Source organism: Ochotona curzoniae, unplaced genomic scaffold, assembly GCF_017591425.1.
Source record: "Ochotona curzoniae isolate NIBS_2020 unplaced genomic scaffold, NIBS_Ocur_1.0 contig_2469, whole genome shotgun sequence".
Lineage (NCBI taxonomy): Eukaryota > Metazoa > Chordata > Mammalia > Lagomorpha > Ochotonidae > Ochotona > Ochotona curzoniae.
The window spans coordinates 231350-255860 of record NW_024465471.1 but is presented as its reverse complement, the minus strand read 5'-3'; the positions used below and the strand labels follow the sequence as shown (position 1 = coordinate 255860).

Genomic DNA, 24511 nt, shown 5'->3' with positions numbered 1-24511 from the left:
TGCTTGGCTGGGGGCTGTGTGAACTCCAGGCTTTACAGTCTATGTGACACCCAGCAGGACACCTGGTAGGTCATGTAGGCAGACCACTCCTCAGGAAGGAGGTACCTGGTGTAGGATATAATTTACCGCCCTATAGCCAATCAGTTTGTAGCTTTTGAAAGTTGCTTTGCTTCAAACCCACCAATAGAAGCCTGCCAACTTGCTCTTTTTGAAAGTTGACAGTTAAAACTGACCAATCATGACTGTATAATTATATGGAATTGTCCTGAAATGTATAAGAACCCTGTGCTGTTTAACCTTGCTCTCTCTTTTTCTGCCCTGCTGTTCCTGATGCAGCCATGGCTGCAGCTGCTCCTCCCCTGACCAGCGGGGAAGTGGCTGGGAGACCTAGGCTAACCTGAATAAGCTGCCCTTTATGCGTTAGCACCAACTTCAGACTCAATGATTTTCTGGGGATCTCAAAATTCCAGCACAAGACTGGAGACTTCATAAACACAGGGAAGTGGTGGTGATGGCAGAGCAGTGCCACAGTGAACAGGAAACCCCACCAATGACCAGTGAGTGGCAGTCTAGACTCCAGCAACAATCAGGGGTCCAGTGGAGGCCATGGATTGGCTCTTGCGGCAGCCAGGTGAGAGCTTGGGTTTGCATGGGGAGCTCAGGAGGCAAAGGCAGACTGAGACGGGCCAATCCTGCTGAATAGTTTGGCCCAGCAACGAACAGAGAAGGAGCAGCAGACTCTGCGGGGCAGACCAGTTGAAGGAGAGAGCTAACAACACGGAGATCAGGCTCTGGAATGGGCACATTTCTGGCTGATCGCACTGAGCTGATCCCATGGGGAGGGCAGCGTCAGCTTCACATCCTGCAGGGTCTGTGTAGTCCCCAGATATGAAAGCCGACAGCCCTGATTGTCCAGCAGTGCCTTACCAGGCATCATCTTGTGTGTCATGGAAGAGAGTGTGGAGTTCAGTGAACTGTCTGGATTGGGCTAAATTCTAATGAATCACACTGAGCTGAACCAATGGAGAATGCAATGCCAACCTCACATCCTGCAGAGTCTAAGTGGTCCCTGAATCTGATGGCCAACAGCCCTGGATGTGTCAATACCCTGCTGGGTGCCATCTTGCACAGAGAAGCAAGGGCTCAGAGATCAGGAGGAGTGGTGCTAAACTACATGTAAACTAAATAAGGAAAGCTCAGAAGCCATTTTCATGGGACCAGGCACTGTTTGACTGAAAGGAGGACAGCTGAGCTGTGCAGGGGCTAAGCTGGAAACAAAATCACTTCCAGCTAAGAGCACCGCACAGTTCCATGGTGGCGCTCTACAGACTCCAGGGTAACTCCAGGTGGCACTCAGACTTAACAGCCGCCACATGTAGACAAGATTAGTGCCTCTGACAAACCAGTTATTTGGGACAGCTATTGTTTTCCTAATCCAGGACACTGACTGAAGATGAAAATCAACTTGTAGACCTCTAGGTAACACATCTTGGAATCCTGCACTAAGGAAAAGAACCCACCCACCAGGATTGCAATGTCAAAAGTTAAGAGACAAAGGCACAATGAATGTTACCAAAGAGTCCCGAGTAAAAGATCAAAAAGCCTCTGCCACCTTCAGAGTTAATGGAGAAAGACACTGAGAAAATGGCTGACACAGAATTCAGAAAGCTCCTTATAAAACTTCTGACCCACAGTCAGAAGCACATAACATGGGCGTTCAAGGAATTTAAGGAACATATCACACAGGAAGTAAATCAAATGAAAGCTGACATTTCAGAGTTAAGAATACAGTGGAACAAATTAAAAGTACAGTGGAGAGTCTCCAAAATAGAATGAATGAAGCAGAAGAAAGAATCTCAAAATTGGAAGATATTTCTTGTCACCAGGAGGAAACAAACAAAAAGCTGGAAGCAGAGTTGAGCTAAGCTAAAAAAAAAAAAAAAGCATTCAAGAATTGAAAGACACTATTAAAAGGACAAATATAAGAGTTACGGGAGTCCCAGAAGGTGCAAAAAGAGAAGCTGGGATTAACGGTGTATTCAATGAAATAATAAACAAAAACTTTCCTAACCCGGAGAAAGAACTGGAAAACAATATACAGGAGGGTCACAGAACTCCCAACAGAGTTAATCAAAAGTGAACTTCACCACAACACATGATAACCAAGCTCTCTTTAGTTGAACATAAGGAAAAAAAAGTCCTTAAATGTGCACATGAAAAATATCAGGTGACCTATAGAGGAATGCCAATCAAATCACAGCTGACTTCTCAGAGGAAACTCTACAGGCCAGGAGAGAATAGAGTGACATATTCCAGACTCTAAAAGGGAAAAATTTTCAGCTTAGAAAAACGTATCTTACAAACCTCTCCTTTATTTTTGAAAATGAAATAAAATTCTTGCACAATAAAGAAAAACTTCAAGAATATGCCTCTTCTAAACCTGCCTTAGAAATAATACTCAAATATATTCTCATGAAAGAGAAGAACAGCAACTACCCACACCAAAGGCAAATGTGGAGAACATCCCACTAAAAGGCTAACAGAAGACTCAGAGAACAACTCATTGTTAAAATGACAGGACCAAACTGCCATCTAGCCATAATAACATCGAATGTAAATGGCTCAAACTCATCAATCAAACACCACAAATTAGAGGACTGGATGAAAAAACAAAACTCATCTATCTTCTGCTTATAGGGGATACATTTCACCAGCAAAGATCAGAGGAAACGAAGTGAAATAATGCACCTGTGTGGGATACCTGGAGGAGGTTCCTGGCTCCAAGATCTTCCATCTGATGATTCACTCCCCAGGTGACCGCAATGGCTGGAGCTGAGCCAATCCGAAGCCAGGAGCCAGGGGCTCTCCTGCATCTCCAACACAGGTGCAGGGTCCAAAAGACTTTGGGCCGTCCTCCACTGCTTTCCCAGGCCACAAGCAGGGAGCTGGATGGGAAGTGGAGCTGTCAGGATTAGAACCGGTGCCCATATGGGATCCTGGGCACGTGTAAGCCAAGGACTTTAGCCACCACACTATTGCACCAGGCCCTAACAAGCCATATGTTAAGGATTGAGGAGCAGAACAGTTTTAGGAGGGGCGTGCAGAGAAATCTTCACTACTCCTTGCTCTCTGTCTATCTGATCTAATTTTGGGAGCTCCAGAGTGACCCTGATGATCATTGCAAGGGAGGGTGGGGACCCAAAATTGGAACTAAGTAAGGACCAGTGAAAGCTCCTCTCCCAGGTCCCGAAGGAAGTTTACTGTTCTTCTGTTTCTGAGGACTGCTCAGGGTTTCTGGCTGTTTTTCTGATGACATTAGATCCTGTGAGGAAGCATCTGGGCTTCTTCCATCCTGCGTGGGAGGTCCGATAGGGAATGGTTGACCTCAGAGTTCTCAGCCTACAAGGGCACTCCAATTCCCTGTGGTCTCCTTGGCAGTTGGTGCCCGTACTGATAGTCCTTGGTGAGGATATGGCAGTCTCCAGGTTTGGGATACAAGCCTCCTCCTGTCCTCCTGCTCCACTCTGGGGTCCCCCTCTGCTCTGTGCATATGACCTCCTGTTAAGAGGCTGTCAGGATCGTTTTTGGATCCCACTGTATGTCTTTATAGTTTTTGCTAATGGCTAATGCAGATTCACGTCTGCTGTCTGTAAATTACCTGTTACAATCTTGATTATACTTAACATCTTCTTCACACACTCTAAGAAGGTGGAAGATTTCTCTGCTCTCTCGACCCATTGTGGAATAACATAGACGGAAGAGCTTCCTGTTGGTCTCTCCTCCTCTCTGTATATCTGACTTTGCAATAAAAATATAATCTTAAAAAAAATTCGAAGAAGTCCTGCATCTTTGCTGTTTTAAAACGGGAAGCTTTAGTTTCTTTTCTAGCCACATTATAGTGGCATGTCCCATTAGGGGAATCTCTCCTGAGTTGTCCTTTTCTATCTTCCTCTTCTGTAGTATAAGGCCTTTCCCTTTTAGCTGCATCACAGTGGCGTCTCCTGTTAGGGGAGTCTCTCCTGGGTCCCCCTCTTCCATCCTCCCCATATGCGCTATGGGGTGTTTCTTTTTAGTCACATTACGGCAGCCTCTCCTGTGAAAGGGACCCCTCGCGGGTTCCCTTTCTTCTCTCTCTTCCTCATCTGTACAATGAGGCATTTGTTTTTTTAGCCACATTTTGGCGGCATCTCCTCTTGGAAGAGTTTCTTGCAGATTCCCCTTCCAATTAAATTAAATAAATTTAATTAAAGCCCATGTAATCAAAAAATTAAATGAATATCTTCTATCCTTTGAGCCTTTTCACCATTTTTTCTGGGTAAAATTTAAAAATTCAATCTCTAATATCCCTTCATCTGGGGACCAAGGGTTACATTCACAAATATGAGTAGTTGCTGGTGAGTGCCAAGACTGGGGGCCAACCATGCCAGTGTGGGCAGCAACACTCACTGGCACATGTGAAATTCTTACTTAGATAAGAACATAATTGCTGCCTAGTTACCTTTGCTCCGCTTTCACTTTAAAGTTATGCATTAGAGAGATAAAAGGCTGTGCTCTCCACTGCTCCTGGCCCATTTTTCCACCCACCTCTTGCTGGGGGGTCTTCATCACTCTATCTGCTTTCAAGGCACTCTTCACAGGTGTCACTTTTTCACTGTCTGGCAGTGGTGGACTTGGTGCACAAAGCTGATAATCATACATGTGGACTACGACTCATCAGATTTGTTTTTACTGATACCAGTGTGCCAGCATAATTGCTTATTTTTTTAGAATTCCCTTTAAAAAGAAGGATAAGTGGGGAATATGCGGAATGCCACCCTGGTCCCCAGTGACTGAGGGCAGGTGTGACGGAGGAGAAATGACGTCCGGGGTCTTCCACAGACTGGGCCACTGCACTCACAGGTAGGTGAGGGAGCTAACAAAGAATTGTTTAGAGGGGGAATCCAGCGGGCATGTCTGGGTCAGGCCAAGGTGCCCTCTCACACACATGTGGCAGACTTGGGCTGAGCTAAATAGTATCACCTGTTGCTCGCTGGTGCACACAAAGGCTTGGGCCGGCAGATCAGGTCTGCTTGGCTAGGTCGCAATATTTACCTGTGAGTGTCAAAGCAGTGGATAGGCCACATCAGACTGGGCTGCAGCCCCCACCAGAACACAAGAGAACCAGATTTGGGGTCATATTCTGCAGGGGGCTTGTGGACTCACCTCTGTGGGACTGCAGCACCTGCCAGTTTATGCAGACAGATGGAAGTGGTGACTGGCAGAGCTAGGCTGAACCACAGAAATCACCTGACAGGAACCCCCCTGACACAGGAGCTGGGGCTGGGAAGAGACCAGGCAGGGTCAGGCTGCAGCACCCACTGGCACATGCAAAGGCCAGGACAGAGGGAAGACCATACCGATAAAGGCCTCTGTCCCCACCAGCATACATGAAATCTATGGTTGCGGGCAGACCTGGTAGAAGAGCTTGGGCAACTCCCCTACCAGGCCATAGCTCCTACTGGGCAGCACAAAAGCTGGAGCTGGGGCCAGGCCAGGCAGGGCTGCAGCACTCCTCAGCATTTGTATGGGCCAGGTCTTGAGCCAGGCTGCACTGGGTCAGGCCGCAGCACCTACTGGTATGCATGAGAGCCAGGACAGGGTATGGGCTGTCCCCAACTGGGCTAGGCTGTAACACCCACCAACGAGAGCTGAGACTTTGGGTGGGCCATTCCAGGCTGGGTGGAAGCACCCACCAACATGCATGTCTGCGCAAGACCTGGGGCTGGGAATAGACCTGGTAGGGGAACTCTGGGGACTTTCCTGCTGGGCCGCAGTTCTACTGGTGAGTGCAAGAGCTAGGGATTAGTGAACCAGGCTGGGCAAGGCTGGAGCACCTGTTGGTATGTATGTGGGGTGGATGTGGGGTGGGCCAGTCTGGGCTAGGCTCTACCAACTGTTGGCACTTGGCAGAGTTTGAATAGTTGTGAGACAGGCCAGGCTAGACCATGGCACCCACTAGGTCACATGAGAGCTGAGTCTAGTGGTGGGCCACGCTGGGCTAGGCTATAGCATCCATTGGCAAGAACTTGAATGGGTGAGGGCCAGTAGGGCTAGGCTGCAGTACCCGCTGGTGAGTGCCAAGACTGGGGGCCAACCATGTCAGTCTGGGTAGCAACACTCACTGACACATGTGAAATTCATTGCTGGGGTCATGCCTGATAGGGGAACTTGGGGAACTCCCTTGCTAGGCCACAGTTCCCATTGGTGAGTGCAAGAGCCAAAGCTGGAAACAAGCTGCAGCACTCAAGTCAGGTCTGGGGGCGGGCCATACAGGGTCAGTCCACAAGCACACACTGGCACAAGTGACAGTCAAGCATAGTTGGACTGCAAAACCCACCAGTTCACATGAAGGCTGAGGGTAGTCCAGGCTGGGCTAGGCTGCTGTACCTGCCGGTGAGAGCTAGGCCTAGGGGAAGGCTGGGCTGAGCTAGGCTGCAGCACCTGCTGGCTAATGCCAAGACTAGGGACAGGCCATCTCAGAATTGGCCACAGCACCTAGTGAGACACACAAGACCGAGGGCTGGGAGTGCACTTGGTGTGGGAACTTTGGGAATGAGCTCCTTTGCTGGATTGCTGCTTCCACTGGTGAGCGTGAGAGTTGGGACTGGAGGTGGGTTGGTCTGGGGGTGAGCTGGGCTTACTAGGCTGCTATACCCACTGGTGTCCACGACAGCCAGAATGGATGTGGCTCAGCCAGGCTAGGTTGCATTACCAGCTGGTAAGTGCAAGGACTGGGTGTGAGTTGTCAGGCTGGACTGCAGTAACTCCTGGCAGGCACAAGATTCAGGACAGAAATATGCCTGGTAGGGGAATTGTGGGCACCCCCTAGCTAGGCTATACCTACTGCTGGTGAACATGAGAACCAGGGCTGGGTGTGGACCAGGCTGGACAAGGCAGCAGCACCTGTCAACATACATGAGGGCTAGGTTTGGGGGCAGGGTAGTCTGAGCTAAACCACAGCACTCATGAGTGTGCATTAGAGCAAGATGGGATGTGGGCTGGGCTACCAGTCTAGGCTGCAGCAGAGGCTGATATGTGCAAAAACCAGGACTGGAGGTGGGCTTGGTAGGAATTATTGGGGGTCACTGCAAGTAGGCCATAGCATCCACTAGTGTGTGTACGGACTGAGTCTGTGGTGTGCTGGCTGGGCTGAGCCTCAGTACCTGTGGGTTTGTGAGAGATATGGGGTTGGGGTGGAACTGACCAGGCAGCTGCATCTACTTGTATGTGTACTGTCTGGTGCAGCTGACAGACTGAATCTGACCCTGGACTGGCTGGTGTACATAGGAGTCAAGTCTGAGGTCACCTCAGGTGAGATTTCTTGGGAGACACCCGACTAGACTACTAGACTCAGACCCTTGTCACAGGGAAAATCACAGGATGCCTGGGCCTCCTCAGTTGCTGATGCCTGTGCAGTGGACAGCACGCCCAGATACACATGGCTGACATGATAACCACTTCATCTAGGCCAGCAGGGGACTGCCTGGTCAGACAATGGAAAGCAGAACAGGTTGGACCACCCTCCTGGCCAAGCTTTGCAGCATGTTCCTGGGTCTGCAGATGTACTAAGATGGACTTTGTCAACCAGCAGACCTTGGAAAGATTTTCTCAGCCTTGAAACAATGAAGCCAACAACTTCTCAGAACTATCAAAACCACTCTAATAACACACCCAGAACACTCTTTCTCACATCAGTGTCTCTTATAAGATGTCATCAGATGAACAGCCCCCATCCCCAGGTGCTGATGTAGTTTGAGAGCAAGAAGCAGTCTCTTTCTCCTCTTTCCCTGTGGACACAGAAGGAAAAAAAAAAAAAACCCACAACAATGCTGAAACATGTGTCCCACCGACTTTCTTTCATAGCTCAACTCTCCTCACTCTAATCAGAGACCCACATGAGCATGCATCCCTCTCAACCATGTAATAACAGTAAAAAGAAAATTTGGGGCCCAGCACAGTGACCTGGCGGCTACTAAAGTCCTCGCCTTGAACATGCTGGAAGCCTATGTGGGCACCGGTTCTAATTCCGGCAGCTCTACTTCCTATCTGGCTCCCTGCTTGTGGCCTGGGAAAGCAGTGGAGGACGGCCCAATGCTTTGGGACCCTGCACCCGCGTGGGAGACCTGGAGGAGGTTCCTGGCTCCTGGCTTCAGATTGACACAGCACTGGCTGTTGTGGTCACTTGGGGAGTGAATCATTGGACAGAAGATCTTCCTCTCTGTTTCTCCTCCTCTCTGTATATCTGACTTTGCAATAAAAATAAATCTTAAAAAAAAAGAAAAAAAGAAAATTTAAAAAGAAATCTTTAGAAAAGAGATCCCCCATGCTTGGCTCTATGCTCCGCAAGCCTCTTGCATCTTCCTTTGCTTCAGCTTTTGAGCTTCAGCTGAGGAGTTTAATTCATTGAAGTGACTCATCCTCTTATGTGATAATAGCATCGCTGTGAGCAGAGGACTGAGTTAATTACTGTCAAGGCCCTGCTCTAGGTTAGGCAAGGAAAGGCTGGCAGAATGGGCCAGAATCCTGCTGTGCCCTCAGGGAGCTTGCTATCTGAGTCAGGGGGAAGAGACAGCCTGTGGTGCACAGGTGACAGGTGCAGGCGAGGGAGGGCTGGTCTGCAGGCATGCTCTGCTTGTGGGTGAGTACTCCTGGCGCCAATTGGTGCTTGTGAATTATTCATTTATCAACCACTCCCTGAGGCTGCCTGCCAGGAGAGTGCCTTGTGACCCAAGGCTTTAAAATTTAATGTGTTCATTGAGTCACTCCCTTGACTCGCATTCACCAGCACCTATTACTTGCAGAAGCCAGGCTCTTCACACCACAAAAGGCCCAAGGGAGGGCGAGGTGCTCAAACAGTGCTGTTTAACTGTGAGACCCAGTGGTGTGGGCAGTGCAGAGGGCATGCACAGGCTGGAGCACCAGGGGCAGGCCCAGGGAAGGACAATAGGAGTGTGTGTGTGCACATATGCATGTGTGTAACAAGGAACACACAATGTACATGTGTGTGTATCCATGGGGGGCATGCGCAGTGTGTATACAGATGTGGGAGGTCAGGCAGGAGGTTTAAAGACAGTAGGTTCATGTCCCAGGGGTCACCCATGGACTTGAACTTGTCAGATCTGGAAGGAGCTGGGGAGAGGAGAAACAGCAGTGCCAGAGTACTCAAGGCATGACAGGTGTGAGCAGCTCAGGGCACTGGGGGCCCTGGGTGCCTTTATACCTGATACTTTGGCACAAAGAAAGCAAGCAGGGAGGGGCAGGGGTAGGAACCCTTGTGACCAACAGAAATGCTGAACGGGAAGGTCATGCCAGAGGGACAGAGTGGTGAGACCTGAGGCAGGGTGATTGGTGCCACAGCTGCACGGCTGAACCTGTCAATGTGACTTTGGTTGGGTCTTCACAGACAGGATGAATGTGCGCTGTTGGCAGGGGATCTTTTCGGGCAGTCTGGGTATTAAATACAACGTGAGGCTTCCTTGTAAGACACAGAGGCCAGGGTGGAGAACGCAGTGACACTGTCCCAAGCTCAAGCGACAGCTGAGACCGGAAGCAGCTGTCTCAAAGCCTCCGGGTGAGCACAGCCTTGCAGCCACCGTCTCCACAAAGCTGCAGAGCTTGGAGACGACAAGTTTGGGCTCTTTTTGGCCACCGCCGTGAAGTGAGTTATGTGGGATGGGGAAGAGACCCGGGTAGGAGCACTGCCTTTTGCTTCTCAGTTGTGTTGCGTCAAGCAACTATGCAAATCTATGAGAATGATGTCTAATGCACAACGATTTCCTGTGTCTGGAAGATATGACAGGATTATGGGATGTAAAGATGTGCTTCACAGTCAACACTCAGTCAAGAAACATTTATTAAACTCCCATTGTGTGCAGGCTTGAAAAGTGAGCACAAAGTAGATTCGGAGCAGCTGGGAAATACACTACAAATTCCTTCAGGTCCCATGCTTATGTGCAACATTTCTGCAAATCCAGACTTGGAATGTACAACTCTAACCTGGAGTCCTTTAAGCGCCCTTCGCCCAATGCTTGGCAGATGGGGCCAGTTCTCACCATCCTAAGGCATGCTAAACCACCACCTGGGAGCCCCAACTTGTCACTTTTGGCGCTGGGGGACCTTCGTGCTCCCGCGGAGCAGCTCTGAAAGATTCTGGTCTCAGGGACAGAACAATGAAGCTCCCAGGGGCGGAGCTTCACTCTCCAGGGCGGGCAGGTGCAGTGTGGGGGTGGAGTGTCTCCCGGAAGCGGGCCCTTAGCCTAGAAGCGGCGAGCTTGCTTCTGCGGGCGGAGTCCAAGCTTGCGTCCTCAGGCCCGCACGCAGAGCTGACCGCTGCGCCTGCGCTGCGCCTGCGCACCCGGCAGGGCCGCTTCCTTCGCGCAGCCGCGGTCCCCGCACCGGGCCGAGCGGGGCGGCCGTGGCCGCCGCGCCAAGCCCCGGGAGGTGACCGAGCAGTGCGGAGGGAGCTTCTCCTTCCGGTGGGAGGGGAGCGGCGGCGGGCCGCGGGGCGGGGCTTCATGGAGGCCGTGGGCCGAGAGAGCCACGGAGGAGGGGCTGGGGCGCTGGGGGCCGAGGGGCGGCCGGTGCCCGAGGCGAGGGTACACTTCCGAGTGACGAGATTCATCATGGAGGCAGGTAACCAACGCCAGGGAGAGGGCAGCCCGCGCAGACAGGACGCGGAGGCCGGGGCCGCGGACAGTGAGCGGCGAGCGAGCCGATGCCGGCAGGACGCGGAAGAGGCCAGGCCTTCCCGGTGTGGCTCGCCGGAGAGGCCCGGCTCAGGGCTCAGGGCTTCTGCCTGTCCAGCACGCCAGCACGGTCCTGCAGGCCCAGAGAGAGGACGTGGTCTAGAAGGGCCCGCAGAGAGGCCCCAGCCAGGGTTCCCGGCCTTCCGTGGGGCAGGCCACGCCCTCGCCTCGCCCCAGGCCCCACCTGCTCGGCGCTGCGTGGGTGCAGCCTTTGGAGTGCTGCGTGGACTTCCACTGTGCGGAACGGAAGCCACTGCCATTGCTACAGAAACACTCTTTGCTTCTTTCAACCAGAAAACAGTTACCTTTTGTTTCTTGTTACAGTTTTATTTTTCTTACGTTACTAAGATACTTATTTTGTTGTTTTTCTTACTTTATGTTACTTTCATGATAAAAGATTAGCAACTAATCTCTTATCATTCTTGATCTATTCAGTTTTGTCACCAATCACGGAGGTTAGGCTTTGTTTCAGCGTTCACGGGCTCCTGAACCGTAAATCCCCATGGACAAGCCGCGGGGCACTGGAGCACTGCCGCAGTCTAAAGATGAGGAGACCCCATAACTACGGAAATATGGCAGGAAATGGCTTGTGTGCTTTGGAATTTAGCAATACAAAATAAAAACAAAACCTCACAAAGTTTTGAGGTATTGCTGCCTTACAGTTTTGCCAATGTTTGGAAAAAATAAAAAAAAGTTTTCTCTCACCTTGTGAAGCTCAATTCACATCTTCTTCCACTCAACAGTCATTTCCTTATTGGTCTGTGTGCCCCGTGGGGGAGGATATGTGTTCGAGTCAACGTGCTTGTGGACGCTGTGAGAGAACGCGGCAAGCTGGCACCTTGCAGTGAGCTGTAAAGTTGCATTAAGTTTGAGGAGAGTGTCAAAGGGTGGCAGCATTCCTACGTTTACTGCCATCCACTAGTGGGGGCAGGTCTTTAAACTGGGGTTTTCTGTGTCTGTCCAGGCTTGGTGGCTCACTGCAGTGCCACCTTATGTGGCATCTTCTGAAATGACGGGTCCCTTGGCAGGATAGTCTAACTGCGGCTGACATCTTGATGTACCGAGAACTCCTTAGGAAGCACTTTGTTATGAACATGTTGCATTGCTGCCGTGTAGGCGCCCAGTGCTGGTTGGTTCTGCCAGTGCTGTTCCTGTCTTACTTCCGGAACTTGTGAATGTCACCTCACATAGCACAAAGGACTTTGCACATATCATTGAGGACCTGGAGATGGGAAGATTATATTACATTATTGGGGTGGATACAACTGTGACCACACTCATTACTTATTTATTTAAAAGAGAGATATTGAACTCAACTGGTTGATACGTCCAGTGCCTACAACATCCAGGACTGGGATGGCCAGGCCAAAGCTAGCGCCTAGAATTTCCTCTGGGTCTGGGGATACCAGGGATCCGAGTATTTGACCCATCACCTGTTACTTCCCAGTGTCTGTATTAGCAGAAAACTGCAGTTGGAAGAGCAGCGGAGACTCGAACCCAGGAACTGCAGTGCAGGATGCGAGTGTCTCAAGTGGCATTAATTGTCACCTTTGAGAGAGGCAGGGCGAGTCGGGAGAGGGTCATGTGGTGATAAAACAGTTGTGCTGCTGCTGGAGGCGGCGATGAGACCAGGAGCTGAGCAGTACACAAGGAGACAAAGTCTCCCTGGACCCTCTGAAAGGGGGACCAGCCCTCCTGGCACCTGGATGTGGGGTTCAGACTTCCGGTCTGTGGGTCATTTGATGTCAGGAGCTCCAGCAGCCCCAGGGAGTGAGTCCCCCTTGTTAGGGGCAGGATGTTGAACACACTCTACCTCCTGTGCTCAGCCCATTGGACCTTATGCTGCTAACATGGTTCATCGTGAAGCCTTTGACTCCATGATGCAATATGGTGGCCTCAGGAGCTGGGTAGCATGGTGGGGGTAGCTTTTACCCTCTGCCTGAGTCCATCCCCACCGAGCTCTGCATTTTGAGTTCAGTTCACTTTGCAGTGTGTTGGTCTCCTTCGCTGGCCCCAAAGGTTGCTGGGTTGTTTTTGTTTTGTTCTTTCGCATCACCTGTGCTCACCCTGCTTCCTTTTCTTGCCTTTTTAGTCTGTGCTGAGTATGCTCTTTAATGTGACATCAGGACTTGTGGCATCTTTGCCTTCTGTCAGCAGGGTTTACATTAGGTGAGCTGTGGGGCAGACGGTGTCTGGTTAAGTGCTTGCTTGCTGAGGTAGAGAGATACGCACGAGCATGTGCTTCTTGCCAGCGTCTTATGCCTGTCGGGAACTGAGCTTAGTGTGAACTGTTGTGTGTCATGTGGTGTGCACACCCACAGCACGTGCATGACATCTATTGCAGAGGGCCCTGTGACCAAACAGCTGCCTCAGGGCCGAGACTGAGAAACCAGTGGCTGCTGCTAGCAGCCAGGCCGCAAGCTCTGAGTCTGATGTGAGTGACCTCTGTGCCTTTCAGGCCTGAGCCAGTGGCCTCCGTTATTTGAGCAGTGGGGGAGCAGGGAGCAGATTGAAGGATTCTGCTGCTTTCTCTCTGTAGGTATCAAACTGGGGATGCACTCCATTCCCGTTGCCACTGCTTGCACCATTTACCATAAGTTCTTTGGCGAGATCAACCTGGATGCCTATGACCCTTACCTAGTTGCCATGACAGCCATTTATTTGGCTGGCAAAGTGGAGGAGCAGCACCTGCGTACCCGTGACATCATCAACGTGTCCAACAGGTAATGGCTTCCGGGCCAAGGTGCTGGTGGAGGGGCAGTGCGGAGCAGGCTCCTGCTGTGCCTGCCCTCCTGGTGCCGGGAAGGAAGCACCTACACGGCCCTGTCCTGGGCGCTGACTGCAAAGGGAGGAAGTGCAGCGCCAAGGGGCCGGGGCACGAGTCTGTGGGAGAGAAGGTGGGCCAGATTGTGGGGCCTTCAAAGGTCAGATGGAACACAGAGCTATGGCCCTGGCAGAGGGAGTTCAGAGATCCGGCTCCCAGCTGGGCTTTTGGGCCAGCCAGGGAAGGGAACAGACCCAGCGGGGCAGTTGTCTTGCTCAGGTGGGGCAGGAAACTGAGTTCAGTCAGGAGGCAAGTGTGTATGGATCCACGGGCAGTGCAGCTGGACCCGAGGACTGCTGCTGCCTCCTGGGCAGTGCCCAGTCAAGTGGGCATCACCGAGGCCTGGGAGTTGGGGGGGCAGGAGAGAGCTGTGCGGTTGATGGAAAGTTACTAACTAGCTGTGCGTCATCAGCCTTCCAGGAACTCTAATCATTAGGAAGAAAGCTATTTTGTTCTGCTGCTTTTAAAATAAACAGGTAACAAAAAAAGCGCTGCCCACCCCCTAAGCCTAGCAGGTTCGCGGTGTACAGGGACGGACTGAGAGAAGCGGGCAGGAAGCCGAGAGGGTGGCTGGAGGCAGCCTGTAATTGCCTGTGCCCCAGCAGGGAGGAGCAGCCAAAGGGGAAATTGTGCAGAGCTACTAATTGGACGTGGGCACATAGGGTGGGGGCTGCAGAGAAACTGCAGAATGAGGAGCAACTAGTAAGGATGAGTCACTGGCAGGCAGCTTTGATTGCCCGAGTGTGAATTCTGTTCACGTGCATCTCCGGCTGCTTGTGTAGGTGGTAGTGTCATGCGCATGGCCAGTGTAAGTAGGATAGAAAGATCTAGAAGGAAGAAACTACAAAACTATGCCATTTGCTGTTGGGAAGATGGCATTCATGTGGAAAGTGCCTTGCTCCCAGAGTTAAGAGCCCTGGGTGCTGTCTCCTCAGCTGAGGGCCACCCTAGTGTTGGGCTGCCTGTAACCGGAAGCCACAGCCCTCTCGGAGCTAGTGCTTCCGGTTCTTCGTTCTTTGAAAACCATCGCAAAGAGCCAATCTTTGTGCTTGCAGTGCTGTCGATACCTCCTTTCCCTCAGGCACCGTTTTCATTGTGACAACAGCAGACCCAATGACCCTGTATCCAGCGAGTGTGGGCCCCTTCATTTCTATCTGGACATCCCGTGACTTGAGGGCGTGGCCGGGCGTCCTGCTGTGGCAGGGGCAGCTTTGCTGGTGCCGTGAGTGCCGCTGTTGTTCCCGCAGGTACTTTAACCCGAGCAGTGAGCCCCTGGAGCTGGACTCGCGCTTCTGGGAGTTGCGGGACAGCATCGTGCAGTGTGAGCTCCTTATGCTCAGGATCCTGCGTTTCCAGGTATCCTTCCAGCACCCGCACAAGGTACGTGCTGGGGCCCTGTGGACGGCGGCCCAAGGCCCCGGTGCTTCTGACAGCCCACTCTGGGGCCAAGCGAGGCCCAGCTGTGCCTGCTGGGGGCCATTGCTGCAAAGGCTCAGGGTGTGTGTACAGCTCTGCTGGCCTCCACTCCCAGGAAGAAAACGGAGTGGCCTGAGGGAAGTTGCATACTTGGAAGCATCTGGCAGGCATGAGACTTGGCAGAGGCCTCCTCTTAGGAGCCCATAGATGTGACACCTACAAGGATGGCCAGAGAGAAAGCAGGCTGTGCAACTTGGGCCTAGGATTTCAGTTCTTTTTTATTTTTCCTTTTAAAGATGTATTTATTGAGCTGAAAAGCAGAGTTTCAGAGAGAGGAAGGGACAGAGATCTTCCGTCTACTGATTCACTCCCCAAGTGGCCGCAATGGCTGGAACTGGATTGATCTGAAGCCAGGAACTTCCTCCAGGTCTCCCACGTGGGTGCAGGGTCCCAAGGCTTTGGGCCGTCCTCCACTGCTTTCCCAGGCCACAGGCAGGGAGCTGGGTGGGAAGTGGAGCTGCTGGGACACGAATCCGCGCACATAGGTGATGCTGGTGCCTCTGGGCCAACCATCTTCATCTTTTTTTTTTTTTTTTTTAAATTAGGAGACATTTGAGAGGCTGACACAGAGAGTAACAGGTAGCTCTCATTCCCTGGCTCCCCCGAGTGCTTGTCATGCCAGGGACAGGGTACCTCCTTGGGGTCTCCCAGGTGCGTGGCAGGGGCCCAAGGACTTGAGCTGTTGTGTGCTGCCTCCCAGGGGCTGCATTAGCAGGGAGTTGGAGTGATTCCTCACAGATGTAGCACAAATAACAATTATGTCAATAAAAGTGTTCACATGAGCAGTGGCTGTTTAGCTAGGTAGTTATGCCGCTGCCTTGCGTTGCCCACAGTTCATAGTGGAGTTGCCTGGGTTTGAGTTGGCTCTGCTTAGGGAGCACATGTTGAGGCCTTGGAGGTTATGGGCTCAGTGCCTAGTAATACCAGTGCCAGACCCTACACATTCGCTGCAAAGAGCATAGGGATGCATGGCTGGGGTGTGCTGGTGTGTGCTGGTGTGTGTGGCCGGCCAGGGTACTTGGCCGTGTGCTGCACGAGGTTTCGGTAGACAAGGACCTGGCTCTCTGTGGCACCAGATCCAGAGTGATTTGCCATGGTGGCAGCAGTGGGCCCCGTGTTGCAGAGGGCGGTTATGGCCATGGCCACCCGAAATGGCAAACACAGGGGCAATGGTGTACAGTGAGGTGGTTTAATGCCAGGGACGGTTATGAATGTGCAGGCCCAGAGTGCGATTGAGTGCATCTTCCACATGTAACTGGCGAGGCCCATGGCAGATGAGGCTGGAGTGAGAGGCAGGCCTGCAGTAGGCTTTGTAGCTTTTCCCCCAAGTGGCCCGGAAGCCATTGGAGGGCTGGTATGAGGGGGGAGCATGGCTGGAGCCTGGCAGTATTCCGGCTAAAGTGTGTCTGTCTTTGCAGTACCTGCTCCACTACCTGATTTCCCTCAAGAACTGGCTGAACCGGTATAGCTGGCAGCGGACCCCCATCTCTGTCACAGCCTGGGCCCTGCTGCGGGACAGCTACCATGGAGGACTGTGCCTCCGCTTCGCGGCTCAGCACCTAGCTGTGGCCGTGCTCTACTTGGCCCTGCACATCTACGGCGTGGAGGTACCTGCTGAGGCTGAGGCTGAGAAGCCATGGTGGCAGGTGAGATGGCTGCTTGTTGTGCCTGTCCTGGGCCCCCTTTCCTAATGGAAGCCCCTGTCCTTGGCTGCTTGCCACTCGTTTTGGTCCTTGCCTGGAAAGGAATCGTAAGTCTTCTGAGACTAGTGGACCAGTGCAGTTGTTTGGGCTACATTTGTCTTCATGGGCAGCGAGTGGCAGAGAGGGTGCTGTTGATGTGGTGGCCAAATGCCCTGGTACAGGGCTTGTCCTGCTTGGACCCCAGCGAGGTGAGCCAAGAGCAGTTAAACTGAGTGGGGACTTGGTGGAAATCAGGTAGCCTTCAGGAGCCTCAGAGTGCTTTGCAGAGATGGGTGGATGGATGGGAGGTAGGCAGGCAGCTGAAGGAGTACACAGGTATGGTGGAGGCAGGGACACGTTGCCTGCCTCATTCAGACTGAGTGAGCGGGAGCACTGGGAGTAGACTGCATGCCCACTGTGCTCCTCACAAGAACTACATCCCTGGCGTGACGCTGTTCCTGTCGTGGTACACCCACCTCACACCCAGCCGGAGGTGCCCGGGATTGGGTGCCCAGAGCTTGTGAGTGGGAAGAAGTCAGGGATATGTGCAGAGTCCCTGGCTCAGGCCAGGTGCTCTCTTCTGTGGGACTTGCAGAGACAGTGGCTGCAGTGGCCTTGGGCCTGGACAGTCAGTATAGAAGTGGCTACCACTTCTTGCTAGCCTCTGTCCTCTGAGGATGCCTGGTGGGTAAGGTGGTCCCAAGCCCGTGGGACCCTTAGATCAGCCATGTCACCCTCTGTTGCCTCTTGCTTGTGACAATTTGTCCGGCCTGCTTACTTGCTTACCTCCTTGTACATTCTCTTTGCCAGGCCAGCACCCTCTCTGCCCCAGGAGTAGCCTGCCCAAGGGTGGAGTGCTGCCATGAGGCTGTTTTCAGGGACACCCAGACTAAATGTCTAAATGGGGTACACCCAATGCATATACACCCTGAACCTCTGAAAGCCCCACACCCTCGCCTTCACCTTTCCCAATGGCTCACAGCTGCTTGCCTGGGGTAGGCCGGGAGCCCCGGGCAGCCTTGGGGCGGGGGAGCGAGCAGCAGGAGCCCTAGCGAAGGATGCTCGCATCTGCCTTTGGGACTGCTACTCTTCACTGTGCTGTCTCTTTCGTGTCCCCGCGCTGCCAGTGGCCCAGGGTTGTCACTTTGCAAAGTCCTCATGGGTTGGGGCCCCTGTGGATGCGCCATGCAGCTTGTTGAGTGTCCTTGCACTGTCTGGCATCAGCGGGGACACAGCTCCAGGTCGCCCCTCCTGTGTCTGCCGCTCTCATCAGAGCCTGCACTCTGGGCCCACTGTCTCCAGTTTCCTCTGTGACCATGTACAAGTCCTGTCTCCTGTCTGGGTCAGATGATTGCAAAAGGCCTCTTCCCTGTCGTATTTTCTGGCCTCGCACAAGAACCACTATCCCTGGCAGCCGGACTCTGGGCACCTCTCCTGTCTGGGCAGTGGCATCCGGACGAGGGCTCAGTGCCTTGCTTGACTCCGGGGGAGTCTAACTGGAGCTTGTTTTCTTTTTCCTTTCCAGGTGTTTAGTGAAGACCTTACCAAGCCAATCATTGATAACATTGTGTCTGATCTCATTCAGATTTATTCCATGGACACAGAGATCCCTTAAGGTCCAGGCCCAGGCCTGCCCAAAGAGAAGCCCAGGATGGCCGGCTGTCTGGGGACAGTGCCAGCACATCGCTGTGACAACCAGTCCCCAGGGGCGTAGCTGAGATGACTGACTGGGCTGCCAGAGTGGCTGCTGAAGGGGACGATGTGCTGCCTGCCAGTTTATCCCCAGTAGCCGCAGCCCAGCTGCTGAGAAGAGCTCTTCCGGCAGTGGGCAGGCTGGGAGCCACAGTGTTTGACTGGCCCAAGGTAGCCACACCTGCTTTTGTCCTCAGAGAGGACTCCAGCTGCCCTTTGAGGCTTGACATCCTTCCGAGAAATGAGAGCGGATTGGACTGCATTCCTCGGCGATTTTTTAGAGACAGCGTGAATACGCACCAGAGATGGCATTTTATTTTGTATAATAAAAAGTGATGCAAATCTGAGGGTACCAGTGGCCCTTGCTCTGTGACCTGTGCTGCCCCTGAAGGTGCCAGAATGCTCTGCAGGGTGTGTGGCATAGCGTGTGGCAGGGTGGCCCTGAGGTAGTGCAGGGTTGGGTGGCCAGCCTGCTAGGCACAGGCTGAATATCCATTTGGGGAAGAATCTGGCCCTTGGCTGGCAAGTCTGACTTTCCGAAGGACCACTAGCATTCAGAAGGGCTGCACCCAGGTGCTATGCGTGCAGACACAAAGCCAGGAAATACAGTGCCAGGTAGGCAGTGCAGACCCATTCCACAGCAGTGTCCCTGTGCTTCCTTGCTCATTGCTTTAAGAGAAAGGACCATCCTTGGTCGGGGGGGCCCCAGGCTAGCTCCGGTCACACTTGCCCAGCCTCCCTCCAGGCTGCACACAGCTTAAGCACACTGTGGCATAGTGGTTGGGACTGGTCCAACTCAAGTCTCACGTTTGGTTCTGTGAGTTCATCTAGGCATCACATTCTTGCAGGTGCAGAAGGAGCCTTCACTCAAGGCTTATCACTCCCAACGGGCAGGCCACGCAAACCTGTCCCCTGACCCAGTCCCACTCCCAGGCTGCACTGACAAGAAGCACGAGTAGAGCGAGCAAGCGCACATCAGGCACTAACACGTGATCCTTTCCTCTCTGGGATTCAGTTTCCCCTCTTTGCTAGTCGAGCATGTTGTACCCAGTGCCTTCAGACTAGTTTCTCTTGTCAGCTACCCCATCTGCCTGGCACACTGGCCTAGGAACTTGGCCTTGGCTTCATGTTCTTTGTGTGCTGACCTCTGCCACTGTCACACTGCTAGTTGCCCAGGGCCTCTCTGCATTGTCATGCACATTCAGGGACACTGTAGGTGCCACCCAGTTCTTGCCCAAGTGTCTGTGTAGAGTGACATTGGAGTTGGTGTTCCACGGTGGGTGTGGTGTCAAGGGATTTGCTTCCCATTACTCAAGGCTTTACCCAGATTCAGTAGCGGTTGCATGGGCACAACCCCCTCTATCATCTCCTTCACTGAGGGGTTAAATGGTCAGTAGTGAGAGATTGAGGTAAGCTTGTTTCTAATCCAAAGCTTCCAGGAGTTCCCCTGTCCCGAGCTCATCTTAATTCCTGCAAAATGTCAAGTAATTGAGCGAGAGGAGAGAGGAGAGCCACTGGCTCCTGGTAAGGCCTTGATTCCTCTTTCCTGGCTGTGATGCATAAATTGAATCCCCTCAAACTACTCCCCACATCTCAGTCCCTGGATTTCATGCATATGACTGCAGTCAGAAGTCTGGGATGAGCAGAAAGCGTCACGGTCAGATGACTGCCCTTAGCAAAAGGCACTAGAGACACATCCAAGGATTGCTGGCTGTTCCAGAAGCTGAGAGGTTGAGAACACAAGTTTTCCTGAGAGTCTTCAGAGAGACCATGGTGCCCTGCCGGAGCCAGTGTCTCCACAGGAATGGGTCCCTCCCCATGGCTTGAGGTTGATGTAGCGACCTGGGGGTCACCCTGCTTAGCAGCAGTGCTTGTGAAAGACAAGTGAGAGACACATTGCCCATGCATTTGGGGAATCACGTGTTCTCCCTGTGGGGTGCCTGCTGCTTTGATACAGAATGTGGCTCACCTGCGCTTCTTTACTGTCTTGGTTCAGAATGTACTTGCACCCTGATGAGCCAGGTGTTCTGCCATTTGCCTGCTGCTGTTTTTTTTTTTTTTTTAAGATTTGTTTATTTTTCTTGGAAAGTCATTTACAGAGAAAAGGAGAAACAGAAAGATCTTTCATCCGCTGGTTCACTCCCCAAATAGCCGCAATGGCTGGAACTGAGCTGATCTGAAGCCAGGAGCTTCTGGGTCTCCCATGCAGGTGCAGGATCCCAACCAAGGTTTTGGGCTGTCCTCTACTGTTTGCCAGGCCATAAGCTACATGGGAAGTGGAGCACCCAGGATACGAACCAGCTCCTGTATGGGATCCAGGCACATGCAAAGCAAGGATTTAACTACTAGACTACCCTGCCAGAACCCCTGCTGTTTTTTTGTTTTGTTTGCAATGTGTGTGTGTGTTTTGTTTTTGTTTTTGGAGGAGGGGGAGAGGAAAAGGGTGGTACTATTCAAACTCTGGTACTTGGTCGGAACTTGGAGTCCAGTTTTTTCCTTTCTTGTCCACTTCCCTGGAAAGTGTACTCTTGCCAAGTCTAGAAGGGTGATGTGCAGTGCTGAGCCATAGAATTGTGTTTCCTAACAGGCCACTCCGGGGCTCATCTGCAAGTCTTGAGACCAGAACAACCTGTCTGGACCTTGCTGGCCTGAGCTGGGTGCAGGCACAGTGGAGTGCTCCGATTCACACCCGAGCTTTCAGCGGAAGCACGAGCATGGGTTATGTGTTTGCTGCCCACAGCTGTAGGAAAGATGAAGGCTGCCATCGGAACTCTCAGGCAGTAGCCATGGCAGTGTCCACTGGTGAAGATACCAGTGCGCCTGCATCTAGCAGTACTGTTCCTAACAGTCAAAAGATGGAGGCATACCATGTGGCCCTCTGCAGGAGTGCGCGGCCTGGAGTGCTCTTTGCACACAGTGGCATGGTTGGCACCAAGGAGGGAAGTGGGATGGGACCTGTGTACTCATGGCCATGACCTTCAGGGCCAGGACAGTCAGGGAGAGCAGGTAGACAGGACAGTAGTGTAGGAGTGCATCCACAGGCAGTGGCTGTAGGGGTGGTGCTCACAGACACCCAGCAGGGCCAGGGGCTGCAGGTTGGTGCTGAGCGTGGACCGAGTTGCTCTGGGGGAAGAGAACGTGTGCGCTGCAGGTGCACAGTGCCAATGGCTGTGACTGTGATTAATGCCTCTGCGCTGTGTGTGCACTGAGAAATGCCTGATGTGTCTCAGCTATGGGGACTCGGAGGGGCATACCCTCCGAGTGTGTGTGTGCTCGGTCTGACCTCTCCTGACAGGTGGCTGTCACCTGCAGGTCCCTGGCCAAGATGACATGAAGATGCCTGTATTGAGGTTGCACGAGAATTCCCCCAGTAATAAGTCACACACATGATCCAGGCCAGGATTGTAAGAGCCTTTCATTTTTTTTTTATACACAGAAATTTGGGTCTAGTCTTAGGAAATTCAGCTACAGACTTTAAATTATTATGCATCTGTGGTCTTCCTCAGTACAATAGTTCGCGTTCATCTTCCTAACAGGCAGATACAAATGTAAAACATGTTTATTAACTGAACACAGGTGGCCAAGCCATTCCGTGTGAGAGAATGCTGGAGAGAGGAGGGCTTTCCGTGAGTCAGGTCCCTTGGCCTGAAGGTGGTACCCAAACCAGAGTGAAAAGATCCGCGTGCACAGCATACCTCTCTCGAGCCCACACCCCAGCACAAAGTGACCCAGGGACGAGACAACCGGCGCGTACAGTAGCAGTGAGAGTTTGCTGTGTGAGATGTATCGGCCGTGGGCTCTGGGAACGCATGAGCAACAGAGGGTGAGAAGCAGCTGGAGTGGAGTGCACGCAGCTCGCCTCCTGCCATTGCAGCGTGAGCAACCCGTTGCCTACTGTTGCAGTGGTGCAGAACCCCGCCACCAATGGACAGCAGGGAACAAGTTACAAATGGGTGACATTCTGAATGTGCCCTTTAGAAAAAAGGGATGGCTTTTAAGTGATCTGGAGCTGGCATCTGAAAGTGGGATTTTCTTCTCCAATCAAAATGCCTTTGCTGGAGATCTGGCTGGTCCTGTTTGGCGGTGCCAATGTAGCCATGTTAGCAGTGGGCGCTCATGGGGATGCGCTGGTTCAGAGCAGGAACAGGACTGCAGTAGGCCCAGCCTGTGAATGCCAATCTGCACTGCCCCATTCTGGTCCTCTGTCCCCTAGCTGTCACCTAGTGGTCAAAGTGGCAGATAGAAGCTGCAGCGGCATGCCTGCCCCCTCCCTGCAGACACCCGTGAGTTGTGAAGGGAAAGGAAGTTCTCAAAGCGCTGTGCATTGCTCCAGTGTTGCTGTGTGTGTGTGGCGGGGGGAGGCGGGGTATCCAGCCTGGGAACCCTGAGGTGAAGGGAGGGTTGGCTTTTCATCTCCCTCCCAGGTGCCCAAACTGCCAGGAAAAGCTCCTGAAGGCCCCTTGCCTGCAACTCCAGGCCCAGCATGAGGGCCATGTGGAGCAAGGGTCGGTCAGGAGAGTGACCATGACCAGTTGGCCTCTGAGGACTTGGTGGCATGTCCTTGGCCAGAGCACAGAATGGGAGCATGAGCAGTCTCCCAAGGATTGGGCTTCTAATGAGCCCTGCCCTGCAGCCACTCTCTGCGGGGCACCCCGACACAGCACTCCATGCTCTTGTGGGCAAGGAGAGTCCCTGGATGGAGGGAAGGATGTGCCGTGGAAAGCAAAGCAAGTTGCAAAGGAAGTGCACCCTGCCACCTCCTCAGCAGGATCATTCTCCTTAGGACTTTGGTATTTTTAAGTTTTAAAAAAAGTGTGGACAGGGCTTTCCACTCTGCAGGCAGGGATCTGCACGGGACTGGCAGTGGGCTGGGCAGACAGGCAAGGACTCGCAAGGCGCAGAAGGAATCGAGACCCCACAGTTCAGAGTCAGAATGGTCGTCTCGCTGCCTGCTCCCTTCAACAAGCAGCCTACATTCAGTAATGACATTTCAAAATGAAAATGCCTGTGAAGAGGGATGGAAAGATCATGCCAAGAAATAGTTCGTTATTCTGCAAATATGCATCATGTCGACCATATGCATATGTATTTGTGTTCACACACGCATTAAAATGCACACACACGCACCTTTGCCACCATAGCTCGTTGGGTGGCCTGTCTTGGCAGGAGCACTCGCCTTCCAAGTGGAGGATAAGGTTACTGCGTAGCTCCTGTATGTGGGTGGCCCAGAGACCCACACCAGCCCTCCCACTTCCTGCATGGCACACGTGGCGAACACACGCTGGAGTGATAGCCTTCATGCTGGAATGAGCATCACTTAGAAAGAAAGGTGGCGAACATGCCTCTTCCCCTGCCTGCTTCCTCCTTGTTCCCTTTTGGATGCAGCGCCTCCCCCTCCTCTTCCGTGGTCCCACGGGAGATGCCAATTGCAGGCTACATCGTGGTCGAGCGTGTGGGGCCCAGCCACCTTGATGCAAGTGTACGGGCTCCCATCTGTGTGTGCGCATGCGTGCAAGTGTGCATGTGACTACATGAGTCCCAGTGTGCGTGAGTGCGTGTGCCGATGACAGTTCTGGTTAGAGGGACGTCTCCACGCTGTGGAGGGGGCTCCCGGGGCTGGAAGAGAAGGCTGAAGAGGTAGCTGACTTGGTGACATGCGTGGTCAGGTAGATGCCGCTGTCTATGGCATTGTTGTTCTGGTTCGGGGACAGGGGCGGCGGGGCCCGTAGGCGCTCCTCGTGCTCATCCACATCCGTGTCATCAATGAGTGGGATGTTGTGGGTGTAGTCGTTGATCAGAAACTCGGGTGTTGCCATGAAGTTATGGATGGAGCTCTTGGATTCGGGTTTCTCCAGACCTTCATAGAGCGAGCTACGGAATGCTTTCACCACGCGGATCTGGAGGGCAGAGGGAAGAGCAGGGCAGGACAGGGGCCCAAGGTGGGGACCACGAGGGGGAACAGCACAGGACAGGAGCCAAGGACAGTGGGAGGGCAGAGGAGGGGAGGAGAGGAGAGGAGACACGATCAGTGGTTCTGCCAGTGTTGATATGTA

At 52.8% G+C, this 24511-nt stretch overlaps 2 protein-coding genes across 8 annotated transcripts in view; one reads left to right on the top strand and one right to left on the bottom strand.

Annotated features, from left to right (window-relative positions):
• The first annotated feature begins 10553 nt into the window (after nucleotides 1-10553).
• CCNQ (cyclin Q) lies at nucleotides 10554-18825 on the top strand. Of its 2 annotated transcripts, none has more exons than XM_040974577.1 (5): nucleotides 10554-10671; nucleotides 13324-13507; nucleotides 14856-14988; nucleotides 16503-16730; nucleotides 18352-18825. In XM_040974577.1, the coding sequence occupies exons 1-5, from the start codon at nucleotides 10554-10556 to the stop codon at nucleotides 18379-18381; spliced, it is 693 nt and encodes a 230-aa protein (XP_040830511.1). In that variant the 3' UTR covers nucleotides 18382-18825. The 2 variants fall into 2 exon arrangements, with proteins under 2 accessions (XP_040830511.1, XP_040830510.1); XM_040974576.1 differs by having other exon boundaries at nucleotides 18292-18825.
• Nucleotides 18826-22917: 4092 nt separating this feature from the next.
• ATP2B3 (ATPase plasma membrane Ca2+ transporting 3) overlaps nucleotides 22918-24511 on the bottom strand; it is a 32255-nt gene continuing 30661 nt past the window's right edge. For 4 of the 6 annotated variants that reach the window (XM_040974569.1, XM_040974571.1, XM_040974572.1 and 1 more), the window contains one exon: nucleotides 22918-24355. In XM_040974569.1, coding sequence (XP_040830503.1) covers nucleotides 24035-24355 — 321 coding nt within the window. In that variant the 3' untranslated portion in view covers nucleotides 22918-24034. The remainder of the gene's footprint in view (nucleotides 24356-24511) is intronic. The other 2 variants (XM_040974574.1, XM_040974575.1) reach the window with 1 other exon arrangement.

What these genes read in the sequence shown, in the direction of transcription:
- CCNQ (XM_040974576.1), top strand. Translation starts at nt 10,554, where the DNA reads ATGGAGGCCGTGGGCCGAGAGAGCCACGGAGGAGGGGCTGGGGCGCTG. An exon ending in CCTTCCAGCACCCGCACAAG is followed by an intron (nt 14,989 to 16,502) that starts GTACGTGCTGGG and finishes CTGTCTTTGCAG; the next exon opens with TACCTGCTCCACTACCTGAT. An exon ending in CTGAGAAGCCATGGTGGCAG is followed by an intron (nt 16,731 to 18,291) that starts GTGAGATGGCTG and finishes TTTCCTTTCCAG; the next exon opens with GTGTTTAGTGAAGACCTTAC.